General features: G+C 39.2%; 1 protein-coding gene across 2 annotated transcripts in view; it reads left to right on the top strand.

Moving 5' to 3' along the window:
- cpxm2 (carboxypeptidase X (M14 family), member 2) overlaps positions 1 to 15,451 on the top strand; it is a 43,641-nt gene extending 28,190 nt beyond the window's left edge. The window contains exons 6-14 of one of the 2 annotated variants that reach the window (XM_081697584.1): positions 1,102 to 1,252; positions 2,294 to 2,382; positions 5,099 to 5,222; positions 5,434 to 5,630; positions 6,719 to 6,898; positions 8,050 to 8,308; positions 9,962 to 10,101; positions 10,978 to 11,077; positions 14,047 to 15,451. In XM_081697584.1, the coding sequence (XP_081553710.1) occupies positions 1,102 to 1,252; positions 2,294 to 2,382; positions 5,099 to 5,222; positions 5,434 to 5,630; positions 6,719 to 6,898; positions 8,050 to 8,308; positions 9,962 to 10,101; positions 10,978 to 11,077; positions 14,047 to 14,294 (1,488 nt within the window). In that variant the 3' untranslated portion in view covers positions 14,295 to 15,451. Of the gene's footprint in view, positions 1 to 1,101; positions 1,253 to 2,293; positions 2,383 to 5,098; positions 5,223 to 5,433; positions 5,631 to 6,718; positions 6,899 to 8,049; positions 8,348 to 9,961; positions 10,102 to 10,977; positions 11,078 to 14,046 lie in introns of both variants that reach the window. The other variant, XM_027016780.3, reaches the window with a different exon arrangement.

Here is a 15,451-nt window from a genome sequence, read left to right as displayed (position 1 = left end):
TTAATTAAAGATATGGGATTTGTTACAGATCATTTAGATGTAGATGATCAATTTCTGCACAGTTTCTGATCAGAGCATCCTTATTTTCTGTTTTGATATGTAGGAGTGCTCATTTGCAAATCTAATGAGCTGGAGGTGATACTGTAAATATGGGTATTTGTGAACCATATGGCAGAGTCAAACTAGTTTATTAAAACAGTGCTGAGTCATGGCAAGAGTGTTAGGCTGATCTCATCTGTGCCTGAAGAAGAAAAAGAGGCACTGATTGCAGCATTCTTGTAATAGCCCAGAATGATGAGCATGCATTATCGTTTTCATTGTTATATTGGTTTGAGAAGTGGAGAGTGATTAATTAAAATGACAGCAATTATTAAGTTCTGTACCTAGTCAGCATGCAGTAGGGTCTTATCACGATTGCCAGTTGTCACTCCAAAAAGAGCATTAAACTGGAAAATGTCTGAATTCCTGACTGTGGCAAAGCTATGTATTCTATAATTGTTCTCCTCTCTAAAGATGAAACCATTAGTAGCTTTTTCTATACGCTGATGAAGGCACACCTGGATAACTCATCATGCCACTGGTTTTCCACTTAAGAACTGAAGTGTTTAATCATGCAGTCCTTAACCAGTTCCAATGCTGATTTTAAAGAACGGGGACAATAAGGAGTGAGTGTTGGTCTAACAAAAAAGGCATGAATAAACATCCTGTATAAGGAGAGACACAGGAGTATTTGCTTACTGAATGTAGTTTACACCCGAAAGAGTGGCTTGAATGAGATAAATGAATAACATAAATGCTAAATTATCTGTTCTTTCTCTTTTGTCTTTTAATCTGATATGTTTTGGTTACTCCGTAGAGCACTTAGTGAACATGTTTTTATTTTTATGTGCTGTAGAAATCAAAATTCTTCTTAATCTCTCTTTTTGTATATTTCAGTGTTCGCTGTGCTTTCATGTATGGCACATATAGCTTAGTTTTTAAATGTTTGCTGTACATTATCACTTTGCTTGGTTTCTTTTGAATTTCAGAATGGTGCATGTAAGGGGTTGATGTATAATATTTGATTGTCATTTTTTTAATAACCTCTGCTTGTCTCAGTAGCTTTTCATAGGCAATAAAGAGAAGGAGATCCCAGTCCAGAACACGTTCCCCAGGCCTGTGGTAGCTCGTTACATTAGAATCAACCCTCGCTCATGGTATAGTGGTGGCAGCATCTGTATGAGGACAGAGATACTGGGATGCCCCATGCCAGGTTAGAACCCAAGAGAATGTTACCTATGTAGAATATATTTGTAAGCCAGAAGAAGAGTTAAAACCTACCTTACTTAAAATGTCAAACTACATTCTAAAAATGGATATGAAGGAAATATGAAGGAAAAAATGCTCATATGCTATATATATTGTAATGATGAGCGGTAAGGAGGCGGACACGTGCTGAGAGGAGCGAGATTTAATAGGGGCAAATCCAAAATCAGGGTCATATAGGCAGTCCAGGGGTCATAGAGTCGACACAGAGAGTACCGGGATACGTAACAAAACAAAAACACATGAAAGCAAACTAGGGCAGCAGGCTATAACTAAGACAGGTGAAAACTCGGGGCTAGGAAACACAAATACACAGGGCACAAAGAAACAACCCTCAAAGATTCTAACATTAAGTCAAACCATGAAACAAACCATGAAACAAACCGTCAAACCTCCAGTCAAACACACTATGAACAGCAACAACCAAGGCACACAGCAGGGTTTAAATACATGAACTAGAAATGAGGGACAGGTGTACACAATCACTGTGAGGACAAAATGAAACTATGGAACGGAACAAAAACACAAGACATGGAAAACACGGAACATGGAACGGACTGATTGTTTTCATTTAAATAATGAAAAAAAACCAAACAGAAATCCATGATACAAGGAGAGATCAACAGTTAAATGTCATATATATATAATGTCTTTAGAGTGGCTAACAGGCTGTGTTTCAAATCAGGTTTTAAGAATTATTATATCTCAAATCAAATTACTGGATTGACTAGCTGTGTTGGTCGCCATGAATAATTTTGCCAACTAATATTAACTATATTTGAAAGATTTTTAAAAATTATGTTAAAACCTATGTTGTTTAGGATGTATAATGGTATATAACCTTTGTCAGTTACATTTGTAAGATAATATTTAATATTTCATTATGTTATTTACAGAATAAATACTCTCACATTTTCTGCAGTGGGTTGATAGTTTTGCAAATTCATAGGTAACTGGTCAGTGTTTCTGTTTATATGAATTTTTACAGATCCAAACAATTACTACCACAGGCGAAATGAAATCACCACTACAGACAACCTAGATTTCAAACACCACAGCTACAAGGAGATGAGGCAGGTAAAGGACGGATTTTATGCCACTTCATGCTGTCAGTGCTGTATTAGTGTCTGCTCATTAAACATGCTCCTCATTAAGCCTACTAAACTAACCTATAGGTGGAATTCTTGTGCACTGTCATGTAAAGCAGTTGTATAAAACATCCAGGAGGATCACAACACTGCATAATTTAGTTATATAACAGACCTGGTTTGGTACACAGTGGACTTAGTGGTAATTAGTTAATGAACCAGTCCAAGCATATTAAATGTTAAAACATGGAGAACAGTAGACTCTACATACAAGCGTGTGTTCCACATGCTCTCTGTCAGATGTGGGCCAGTGGGTGTTCATCATGCTGTCTATAGAGGCGTGGTCTCTTTGATGCTGAAGGGATGCACTGTGTGCATGCCTTGTGAGGAAGGAGGTGTGATCTAGTCTGCTTGTGGTGAGGAAACACATAGCAGAGTGTTCAGGCAGTGTCATCCCACCCCATCCCACTCCATCCTTCTCTCCCACAAATTCCGAAGTCCAGTGAATAAATACAAAGAATATAAAAGCAGCACCATGGAACCCTGAGCATCACACGGCACCCTGACGATCCACAAGCCCACACACCAAGAACCATTTCATCCCACGGAGTGTCCTTTGGCCTCTGGAAAATGTTGAATCTTCTTTTATAAACACTTGTGCTTCTCCCTTGTGACCTTGCAAATCATTATTGTTCTTAAGGTTATAACATTACTTTAGCCCCATCAGTCGTCCACATTACATTTTGAGGGTGTGTTTTATGACAGCAGTATCTTGTATCATTAATTAATATTCCTTTAACATAACTGTGGGTAACTATTGTTCATGATGCTTATACTGCATTGACTTTGGGAAACTAATTGGAGAGAGCCCAACTTACTTTAGGGCCATGCCAAAACAAAGAAACTAAGCATCCTTATATGGAGAGGGCATCCTTTTGACCCTTGTGTTTATCCAGTTGCACACTCTCTCTCTCTCTCTCTCTCTCTCTCTCTCTCTCTCTCTCTCTCTCTCTCTCTCTCTCGCACTCTCTCTCTCTTCATCCTGTGAGTGGAACTCTTTATCTTTTCTCGTCCTAAAATAAAGTTCTGTGCAGTAGAGTGCTGCTGGCAAGATTTCTGTGATAGGGTGATGGAGGGCTGCCAAAGTATGTGTGTCAAAGCTGTTATGGAGTTTTGGGCTGATTATGGTGCTGCGCTGTCTGCAGGCCTTCAGCTGAGGACTGAAAAAGACTATGTCTAAATATCAGTCAGACTAATCCACTCTCCTCTGTAGCATTCAAAACAGAAGGATGTCGTGCAGTGATGTGAGAAAAAAGTGATATAAGAAAGTATTGTTTGATAAAACTCAAAATGTATCCTGCTGTTATGATACTGCACAAGAAGTGTAGTATTTCCTTGATGTGACACTGAATGTCTTGAAAGTTTTTTGCTAGTTAAAATCTCCTAGTGCATCATTTTATTCACTTCAAATAATTCATATGGCCTGTACTTAAAGAAAAGACAAACTGTAGGTTTATTCAAAAGCTATGCTGATTTTGCAAATGTATTTGTTGTCAAGCTTCTTAGTTCTAACTAGTCTAATGTTTGGTTAATTATGCTCACCTGCATACTCAAGCAGTAAAACCAGATGTTTAAAAAATTATTTACAATGTAGAAATCAAGCTTCAATATACTCTAAATTAAAATCCTATGTCTTGATTAATTACCATACAACCAGCTGGCACTAGAAATAAATAAAGTACACAAACCTAAAATTAATGATGGGCTGATTTAACAGCTTGCCATAGTGTTTCCCAGCATGCATTGCCTTTGCTCAAACGTTTGTTGCTTTGCCATGAGAGAGAGCTCACATCCAGATGCACAGCCCTCAGAGGGGGCACTGCAGCACGTTTCTAACCATAACTCATGTCATTGTTGTGATGACACCTGCCGTCATTACTGATCTAAAGTGTGATCAGAGGTTAATTATACCTCTCCTCCTCGACAGCAACTCATCTCCATGCTTTGTTTTCTGCCTTGGTGCCTTTGGGCCGTTTATGAGGCAGGTTAGAAATTCCTCAAACTGCAGATCCCAAAGGCAGGACATGGCCTAGTTTGTGCACCACTTGTTTAAATGTGGTTTAAATAAGTCCATACAAATATGAATGTTTGCAGAAGTAAGATAAAGTGCCTGAATTGCTTTGACTGCATGGTATGATTCTGTTAGTGCAACAGTTGCCTTGTAATGATGGTAAATTCTACAAGAGTACACACTTGAAATTGAAATGCATAGAAATATTTCTATTATAATCTCTATGCTGGGTCTCATCTGATACTGAACTGAGGTTCCAGAGCTAATTGAAGATAATGAGACCCAACCATGGCATTTTTCCAAGTTTTTCAATTAATTAAAGGAATCTTTTGCAAGTATATGGCTTTCGATGATTAGTATTTGTTAGTAGTGGTGATGTATTTGGATACCAGCACATGGCTCCTGATGTGTCTTCCTGCATATCTTCATCTTGTTATATTGTCTGTTCTGCTTTGTGTTGTTACACTATGGATATTAGAAAAGTGTGTTATTAATAAAATTAATCATCAAGTTTATTACTGGGACAAATCCTAGGGAGTTAAAGAGCATGTGTCTTACAGGATCTGCTTTTTTGATTTTATGAATATTGCTCTTGCTTTAAAACACATTTAATAAAATATCATCTTTGCTGCAGTTAATGAAGGTGGTTAATGAAATGTGCCCGAACATTACTCGGATTTACAACATCGGTAAGAGCTACAGCGGGCAGAAGCTCTATGCCTTTGAGATCTCGGATAACCCAGGAGAGCATGAGCTGGGTAAGCCCTCCTAATCGCAGCACATTGTTAAGGGCATCAGTCCCCAGATCCAGCCTTTAGCAGCCACAGTAGAAGAGATGTTTCATACGTGCACCACTAACCTCTTGAACAAAGCATTACAATGACTCATCGAAGCCTTTTCCTATGCATGACTCATCAAAAGGCCCCACACAATCTCCCCCTCCCCCCCAATCTCCTGACACCCTTACAGGTGAGCCAGAGTTCCGATATACTGCAGGATCCCATGGTAACGAGGTGCTGGGACGAGAGCTCCTGCTCCTGCTGATGCAGTTCATGTGTCAGGAGTACCTGTCCCGTAATCCACGCATACGCCGGCTGGTGCATGAAACTCGCATTCACCTGCTGCCCTCCATCAACCCCGATGGCTACAACAAAGCGGCAGAAGCCGTGAGCTCCTCGGATCACATTTTCACATGCACACACACACACATACACACACCTCTGACCTAGTTTAATAAATACACCTCTGACCTAGTTTACACACAGAACTCTAAACTAGTTTACAGTGTCAGGCAGGGAAAAGCAACTTCATTGAGTTTCAGGGAAGCTGAAAAGGTTGAAAGACTACATTCATGTCCATGGTTTCTCATTTGCAAGGAGTAAATCAGGCTTCATACTTCAGATGACTGAGTGCAGGATGAGTATGTGACTTTGATGTAGCTAAAACATTTGTGTATGTGTACGAGAGAGAGAGAGAGAATAAATGAAAGTATTCTACAGACCTCTGACCTTCGACAGAGCTTGTGTAGTGCTGCTGCTGAGCTGTAGTATAAGCAGTAGAGGATTGAGTGAAGGGTATTGGCATTCCCACAGCCTCAAGACTGACACAGCCATGGGTCATGTGCAATACTGACAGCTCATTGGAAGAAGTGCAAATCCACATTTGCCTGAAATTAATTTCTATAGCTTTGGTTAAATCATACTCATTCATGCTCTGCTTTGGTATCAGTGCACAAATAGAATAGGATACAATACAATACAGAAGGGAACCTTTTTCTTAAGTGCCATGTGTAATCTCTGAATCTACATCAAAATCAAATATTGCTCACAAAACACTGGCCAAAATACAATATCCAAAAACAAAAACAGAACTAGAACAAAACAACAATCAAAACAGCAGATATAACTTTCAACTTGATTGCAATCACAACTGAATGAATAAATTCCTTAATAAGCAAAGTACAGAAATTAATGAACAGTTAATGTTTCTGTTTATACCTTATGTTTAATCAGGAAATAGAAAGCTCTTTTGTACATAAAACCTTATTCACTCTATGACCTGATTACAGTTTTTTTGAAAAACTGCAAAATGTTTTTTTTTTTTTTTTACATTTTTTCCCAGCTTTCGTGTAGAATTTAATTGACATTTCATTAAATGTATGTCTTGTACTGGCTATTTCAAGTTATTGATCTTACTTAATATGCACACGTACACACACATACTCACTCCTAACACTCTTCTAACATTTTCGCAGGGTTCTGAGTTGAGTGGTTGGTCACTGGGTCGATGGAGCCAGGATGGCCTGGACATCCACCACAACTTCCCTGATCTCAATGCCATCCTCTGGGAAGCGGAGTCCCGCAAGTGGGTCCCCCGCAGATTCCCCAACCACCACATACCCATTCCAGAGTGGTACCAGTCCAAGAATGCCACGGTATGTTACTGTTATGTCTAGTCATTCATAGCTCTTATGTTGCTTTAAAGGAACAGAATGCAAAGGCAAAAGGAATGCTAATTAGAAACTAAAGAATATGAAAAAGGTATTCAGGAGTGATGCATTTCCGGAATTTCCTGAATCTTTCACACAGAGGAATTTTAGGAAGAGCTCTTATTTTAGAATGTATTTATATTTATGTTATCCTAAACAATGACAACAACAAAAAACAAACTTGCCAATATTATTTTTTAAACAATTCCAGTTATAACATAGGGCTTTAGCTGTTAATTTATATCATTGTGTCTATTTAAGAGGGTTTCATAAGCAGCACATTTTGTGTTCAGTAATTCATGGTGCAATCTTGCGGTTTCTATAATGAGGACAGCAAGGACAGCAGGCAGCACTGACAGTGACTCACACATGTTCAAAAATAACTGCAACAGCAGAGCAGATGCTGTAGCTACACACACTCTGCTGTGCAGGAAGAGGTGCGTGTGTGTGTGTGCGTTGTTGAATAAACGCTGCTAAAACAGTGTGAACACTGACAGCCTGGGCAGTTTGCCTCTATTTTCTAATTATGGCTGCCACACTAATGCAAACATGCACTGTGGGGAGTTAATGTTTTCTCTTTATTTCACCAGTAATGTTTCTTCTTACAGAAATATCACCTCAACCACTCCCTGTGGCATTATCATTCTAAATAATACTCCTTTCAAAGTCTAATGCTTTTAAGGAAAGAGTTAGCATGGTGTTGTACTAACTGTCAGTGCCATAATATATCTTTTTCTCTTATAAGGTACCTCCAAATTAACATTCATGATTACTCTTGTGAAATAATAACGCTGCACCACTTTAAATCCTATCCTTGTTTTAAGAGCCTTTGCTCCATCAAAGTCCCCAAACACATTTAACACATTTAACCTCTAGCACTTTGAGAACTCTTGACTGTCATCCCTCACTTTTGTAACCACATCATTTTCAGTTTTACTGAATAATAATTTACTGTAGTAACTGAATAATTCACAGTAGTTACTGAATAATATATATTAAGAATAATAACTAAATAATAAGCCTGAAGTTTTAAAGGATAACACATTTCCCTACATCCCCCTCCTCCAAATCCAAACTCCACTGGTCACTAAGTGCAGGTTGCCATGGAGACACGTGCCTTGTTGGGATGGATGGAGAAGATTCCATTCGTGTTGGGGAGCAACCTGCAAGGCGGCGAGTTGGTGGTGACCTTCCCGTATGACCGCACTCGACCCCACAGAACCATGCGGGAAGCCACACCCACTCCAGATGACCATGTGTTCCGTTGGCTAGCATTCTCATATGCCTCCACCCACCGACTAATGACGGATGCTGCCCGCAGGGTGTGCCACACTGACGACTTCGCCAAGGAAGATGGTACCATTAATGGCGCGTCCTGGCACACAGCAGCAGGAAGTTAGTAGCTTATCACAGGCGTTGGAGGGTGGTGGGTGGGGTTTGTAGCTCATCACATGCCTTTGATGGTGTTGGGTGGGGTTAGTAGCTCATCACAGGCCTTTGAGGGTGGTGGGTAGGGTTTGTTGCTCATCACAGGCCTTTGAGGGTGGCAAGTGGGTTAGTAGCTCATCACAGGCACTTGGGGTGGGGGGTTAGTAGATCATCACAGGCCTTTGAAGGTGGCAGGTGGGGTTTCAGTTTTATTTAACAAGCAGATGCCAAAAAACAAATCTGGAGCTTGAACGCCTGTTACAATGTGCAGTGCCTTATGAAGTCTAACTATTTTATCTAGTGTAAAAATATTTTTCTTACAGGTGTCAGGGTCTTGGAACACTTGTCACCCGCATGTTGTAGCATTAAGGATAAGTTTGGTATAATTTTGGCTAGGCTATACTCTGGTGGTAAATGAGGCACTGGTCAGTGTGGGGTCAGGGTTCTGTTCCTGGAGAAGTATTCCATTTGTTATGGCTGTGTGTTGCTCTATATATTTAATGGAAAATTCTATGATAAACATATTAAAAAATATTATTGTATTTGCACATTTATTGGTATGCTTCTTCTTACAGTGGACACAGAAGCCTTATTTATTGATTATGTGCTGTAAAGTATGCATTTGGTTTACAGAGCATAATATTGTGTCACTGTATTGCATGGTTTAACTTTCTGTAAAAGAAGGAAAACAAAAATATAACACTCTCAAAATATCAATATAAAGTCTACACTATTTGGCCCCAGTTATAAGTATATGATGAAGGAGTTAGCAAGACATGCTCCCATCAGGACACGTGTGACTAGACACGTGCACCCAGCCAGTCTATTGCTGCAGCTCAGCATGCTCAGCATGTGTTGGTGCCATTTCCTTAGACTGACCAGATAGCACTTAATCAGGTATTCTACATATTTATGAGAGAGAGTACATTTTCCTGAAACTTCCTGACTTGAGGAAAGTTTGCTGTGTTCACGCTAGTCTTTTATACACTGTAATTGAAGTGCAGTGGTGGTGAGTTAGATCCTCAGATGCTGATAGCAGTGATGCTTATCTGAACGCAGGTGTAACGATTGCACACACACAAGGGGAAGAGGATCCAATTGCAAGAGGTTTTATTTTCTTTTTAAATCAAACAGATCAGTGGGGTCAGGCAGGTATTTGTAGTCAGGTAGTTCCAAGGTCAATAACATGGGGCAGAGTCCAGATGGTGTCCAGGGCTCAGGCAGGAGACAAGGTCTGAAACACAGGCAGAAGTCGAAGACAAACATCGATCTGGAACTCTCGGTACGCAACATGGAGTTGGCAATACTTCACGATGTGAACGCAAGGGAGGGAAGCTTAAGTAGGGGGGCAGTAATGAGGAAGATGAGTATCAGGTGTGTATTAGTACTCTGGTGAATCAGATTGGGGGTGTGTGCAAGTGGGCGTGGCAGTGCGGGGCTGAGCATGGTTTCTGGGTTTTGTAACAGCAGGCCAATCAGTGTGAGCTGCAGCATGGTTTAAGATGCCTGATAGATCACAATCACATCATTTGGTACAGCAGATGGAAGGCTTGTGCCTGTGCTGCTTGCTCTGTTTTGCAGGTATGAATGATTTCAGCTACCTCCATACCAACTGCTTTGAGCTGTCCATGTATGTTGGCTGTGACAAGTTCCCCCACGAGAGTGAACTGCCTGAGGAGTGGGAGAACAACCGAGAGTCGCTACTTGTTTTTATGGAACAGGTACCCCCACCCACATACACACACACACACACACACACACACACACAAACACAGCAACAACCAACCAAAGAGAGGAAATACTGACATGTCTGTTATTCCAGTATTATTAGTTTCCAGCACCCAAGCCAAATTTTCACTTCAGGTAAATCATGTCACCTGTAGCAGTCAGAGATCTAACACAGACCTCCATTCAGGTCTGCTGAGGGGTCACTTGGCATGTGGCATATTCCACAGTAAGACATAATGAACCCAATGACATTTACACCAACAGCCTACACATGCGATCTCTAGATCACCTTTCAGCATAAATATCCGAGCAGTGGGTTCTGCATTTGTGAAACTATGAATTAAGTGGGAAGAATGTAATCAGAGTAGGCTGAAGAGACCAGCAGTGGCAGTGATGGGAGCCTCATGAGATCCAGGGTAATCTTAACAAGTGTAGTGTGAGTGTGTGGGGGCTTTCAAAGGGTCAAATTTAAATATTTTCTCACAATTTAGCTGAATTCAAAGAGGCTAATGAAGATTATTTACTTAAGGCAGTTACAATGAATATCTAATTTAAATGTTGTAGTCTTAAATGTGTAGGTGGTATAAATGAATATATAGTTATGTATCTTTCTAGTCAAGCTAACTTTTTTCTCAGTGTAAATGTATGGAATTTAGCTGACACTTTTATCCAAAGCTACTCACAAGTATGACTGAATAGAACTTAAGCAATGCTCAGGGGTCTAACAATGGAAACTTGGCAGTGATGGGGCTTGAACTGGCAAACTTCCAATTACTAGTCAAGTACCTCAGCCACGGAGCTACCACTGCATACAGTTGTAAATTAATCTTTTGTGATGATGACTGTGTGGATGTCTCTGTGTGTGTTAGGTTCATCGTGGTATTAAAGGGGTGGTAAGGGATATGCAGGGAAGAGGAATTGCAAATGCAATAATCTCTGTGGAGGGCATCAACCATGACATTCGAACAGGTACAGTGCAACCGAGCATTATGAATTTGAATACCTAATGAGAAATGAGCATGGAACACTATACAGTATGTAGATCAATGGTATATTATTATTAATACATTAAAATCATACACACATCAACTACATTTTTCTAATCATTTTTAGGAAATCTTAACACAGTTGTAATACCAACCATGCAATAAAAAATCTTTAAAGTTGAATTTTGAAACATATTTCTATGTTATGACTGAAGATCATCTTTCTTTAGTTCTGTGTTTTTATCTTTTACTTAAACAAAGTTACATGCACCTTTTAGGTTGTGCTCAGTCCAGACAGTTGAAGCACAAAGCCCCAGTATTCTCCAGGCCAATGGCTTGGTTGGTGTGTTGTACCTCTGTGCAATTGTTGGAAAGTCTCTATGTTCTCCCCTTTTCATGCTAGTACATTTAGCTTGACTAGTTGCCAGTACTGGAATGTTACTGTCTGTTGTGTCTGTAACATTTCCAAATTGGCTTTTGGCATAATATTGCATTTCCACCATGGCATATTACACTTCTAATTACCTTTGTATAACATTCTGCAAAAGCTCTTATTCTGACAGATGTTGCAGTTTGTTACCTATTGACATATATCCTAATCTGCTAAAGCAGAAAAACATTTCTATCCCTGCCATGTTTTGCTCTGTCTTGGAAACAGCATGCAGGATTGCTGACACTGTACAGTCAATGCAGTCTGGTTCTCCTAAAGCTGCATGTTCTCCAGTGATTCTCCGGGTGCCTGAATTCAGATGCCAACATTGTGCATTTGTGAGAGCCTCTGCTCCTAGCAGTGCCTTAGAGACACTCAATGCATATGCTGCTAGCTAAAGCCCTTTAGCAGGTGCTGTTGACTGTGATTATGTCTGCTTTCAAATAGCTTAGATGACTTAAAAATAAGCATACTTTCTCACCAAAAGCCAATATGATATGTACAATCATTGAGGTCCAAGATTTTTTTAAATAAACGCTTTAACTGAAATGCTACCTGGAGTGTGTGCTGCTGTGGGCATTGGTATAAATGTCTCACAGGCATTGTTTAATTATTATTGGAAAAGTACTGGTCATGTTTCCATTCAAGTGATTTTTTTAAATGAAAAATTGTTTGTCGATATAAGGTATGTTTGTAGTGTTTTAAGATAGAATTTTACAGACAACTACCATTTGTATTGCCTATATTGATAAACATTATAGTGCTAAAGCAACTTTAACAATATTTTTTTCTCCCCAGCTGAGTCACATTAGTTTTAAGCAAGCTGTTCACAATGACAGTGTTTGACTTCTTGCCCATAGAATAGCAGATATAAAGTGGAGTGATCACAAGGCAGATGCATACGCTGAGAAGAGCAAGATTTATTAAGGGCAAATCCACAATCACAGTCCAGGGTCAGTGAGCCATGCAGGGTCAGGACTGCCATGCAGTCAAGGAATCTGCAACTACATGAAACACAACGCGATCACAAAATGGGAAGCAGGCTATAAAAATAGCACAAGCAACAATAAGAGCAAAAACAAAAGATCACAAAACAGGCAAAGAAAACACGAGGCTTGGAAAAGGAACAGTGGCTAGGATTAACACACAGAGGCAAGTCTTTAACACAATGACCGGCAAACACACATGCAACAAGACAGGGTTTAAATACATGTGCTAATAAGATTTAACTAGACACAGGTGCTACCAAAGATGGGCAGGGATAAACAAAACACGGAAGCAAAACAAATAAACAAGACAGGGAAACCATGGAGACTGGGACGCTAGGACCGTGACAGCAGACTTCTGCAGAGAAGCACAAATAAAATAACATTCTTCCCTCTTACAGTGAATGTTCGAGAGATAGTGGCCTCTTTTTAAGCAGGAAATTAAAAGAGATGTAATTTATCGTGATTACCATAAATACAAATGTTTGTTCAATGCATGTAAAGCCTCTCCGAGATGTCTCAAGTCTCCAGCTTGTAGCTACCATATTAACATAAATGAACAAAAGAAAAGGATTTTCTATTTGTAATGTTCAAAGCCCATAGTTGCTTTCTGTGGGTTGCCTTTCCTGGATAGATAATTTATCTAGTAGAAATGACATCCTTGTTAACAGTAAAAAGCTTTTAGAATCAATCAGACAGATTTTCTCAAGGGTTTTTTTTCTTATAGCAAACATACTATATATAATAAATAAAGTGTTATATACAGTATATAATAAGATGGTGTTTAGGTGTTTATAGTAATAACTGCATGTTTAAAATAATTACCAATTATTACAAACAAGGTAGAACTGCTGCTCTGTCCTTTGTGATCTAAAGGAACTTAATGTGGTCAACCTATCTGTCATTCTCCATATCTACATGAAAGATTGTAGGTGTTTGCATGGAAAAGACTTTTCATATTTCATTAATGCTCACCTTCTGTCCCTGACCTGTATTATAGCTATGCTGTCCACAAGTTTAGCTTTTGCTCAGAAGAGCTTGGCAGTTGCTCAGAGGTTTGAGTCACTTAGAACAATGAGGACTAATAAGAAACATGAAAATTTCTATTTGGTAAAAAAAAAGGGCAGTCACTTAAAGTAAAGTAAAGAAAGGTACTACATTAAAGGTACTCCCAAAGTTTTAGAGACAAAACTTTGAAGGAACAGAGAAGGAAATGAAAAGACTGCAGGGTGTACTGGATAAATTATATCAAATTTCTCTCTTTGAGTCAAGCCAACGATTATCACAAAATGATAACCTCTTAGTGTTGTCTTGCAGAGATGGCAAAAATTAAACACATTTAGACCAGCTACATGAACTAATTTAATTAAAGACTTAACTTTGTGCTAAATAGAAATAGTTTTATGGTAATTTAATGTAGCTCATGTTTTACTTAAGATGTTTTTATAAATTATAATTTTATTGGGTACTCCTTTTATGAAAAAAAATCATCAGCAGAGTAACATGGTCCTATGGTTGTGTTTTGCATTTGGGCAGCTGCTGAAGGTGACTACTGGCGCTTGCTGAACCCAGGGGAGTACAGGGTGACCGTGCGAGCTGAAGGCTTCCCCACCACCAGCAAAATGTGCAAGGTGGGCTATGACATGGGTGCCACACGTTGCGATTTCACTGTCACCCGCTCCAACCTGTCGCGAATCAAAGAAATCATGAAGAAGTATAATAAGCAGCCAGTCACCCTTCGGCAACTTCCAAGAAGACCTCGACATAGACCCCTGGGGACCTAGAGGGGACTTCTGAGGACTGCAGGGGAAATACAGTTCCACAACATTGGTCCCAGTACTGTCCTCTCACTATTTGATGGACTTTCTAGATTTCTAGACTGCTATGTAGACTGCTTGTTGTCTATTTTACTGGGAGGAAATGTGGCATAGTCAGACTGAGAATGGTTTGGCAGGGGGAAAACGGGGCTGCTCAGTTACCTAGGAACCAAAGTTTTCTACTTCCAACTGTATTAGCTTTCTTCTGCTGATGTTAAAATTTTCAGATAATGGCTGGTTCCACTTCTAACCAGTGCCAATGGCAACAGAGAAGTGGAAGAGGTCAAATGCCTTTTTTTGAATTATTATAATTAAAGACTGCATGAGCAAAGGATTTAAAAGGATATTGCTAGATGTACAAGCCATCGATAAGATCACATTACCTCAGGATTGAGTTTCATAAATTTGCTTTCAAGTTAATAGGTCATTTAGATCAGTTGTAAGGCATGGAGATAGAACTTAAAACTGTATCAGTTCCTCTGGCGTAAGACAAGGGCTTTGACATTTATTAGAACTCACTGGGGTAGAACAGTATGAGCAAACTGGATTTTTATGAAGAAGGTAGGATGTGATAAAATCAAAACCTTTAAAATCATTTAATAACTGGACCTTTTCATCTCTTATATAGCCTAAGAGCTTCTGAATTATAACATTTTTAATTAAAAGAGGAGGTAATTTATGCCATTTATGCAATTTATTTTAATGATGTAATGAAGCTATTTGAGGCATTTTAACAGGATTTGTTTTGTTGAATTCTGTTTTTTTTTGCCATTCTTTTGAGAGTTCAGACCTGTTACTTTGCTGAATTACTTGAGCTTTTTATTCTGATGTTGCTTAAACCAGGGGGACCCAACATTTCCAGGAGATATTCCCTCAGTTTAGTTTGAGTCCTAACATATTTGCTCCAGCTACAAGTCATATTCAGAATCATCATCATATTAGTGCCAGATGGGTTAGTTTGAGCTTGGACCCACAGTTGTTTTGGGACATTTGGTAATGCTTGATGCTTGGGGACTTTATTGTTATCTGTTCCATTTACTGATAATAGTATCTGTATTCTTTATGTAAATGTATGAAATGTTAAAACCACTGCTCTTAATAAACTCTGGCATTAAAGTACTCTA

This window comes from Electrophorus electricus, chromosome 15, assembly GCF_041902795.1.
Source record: "Electrophorus electricus isolate QZ-2024a chromosome 15, ASM4190279v1, whole genome shotgun sequence".
Taxonomy (NCBI): Eukaryota; Metazoa; Chordata; class Actinopteri; order Gymnotiformes; family Gymnotidae; genus Electrophorus; species Electrophorus electricus.
This window is presented reverse-complemented; position numbering and strand designations above follow the sequence as displayed.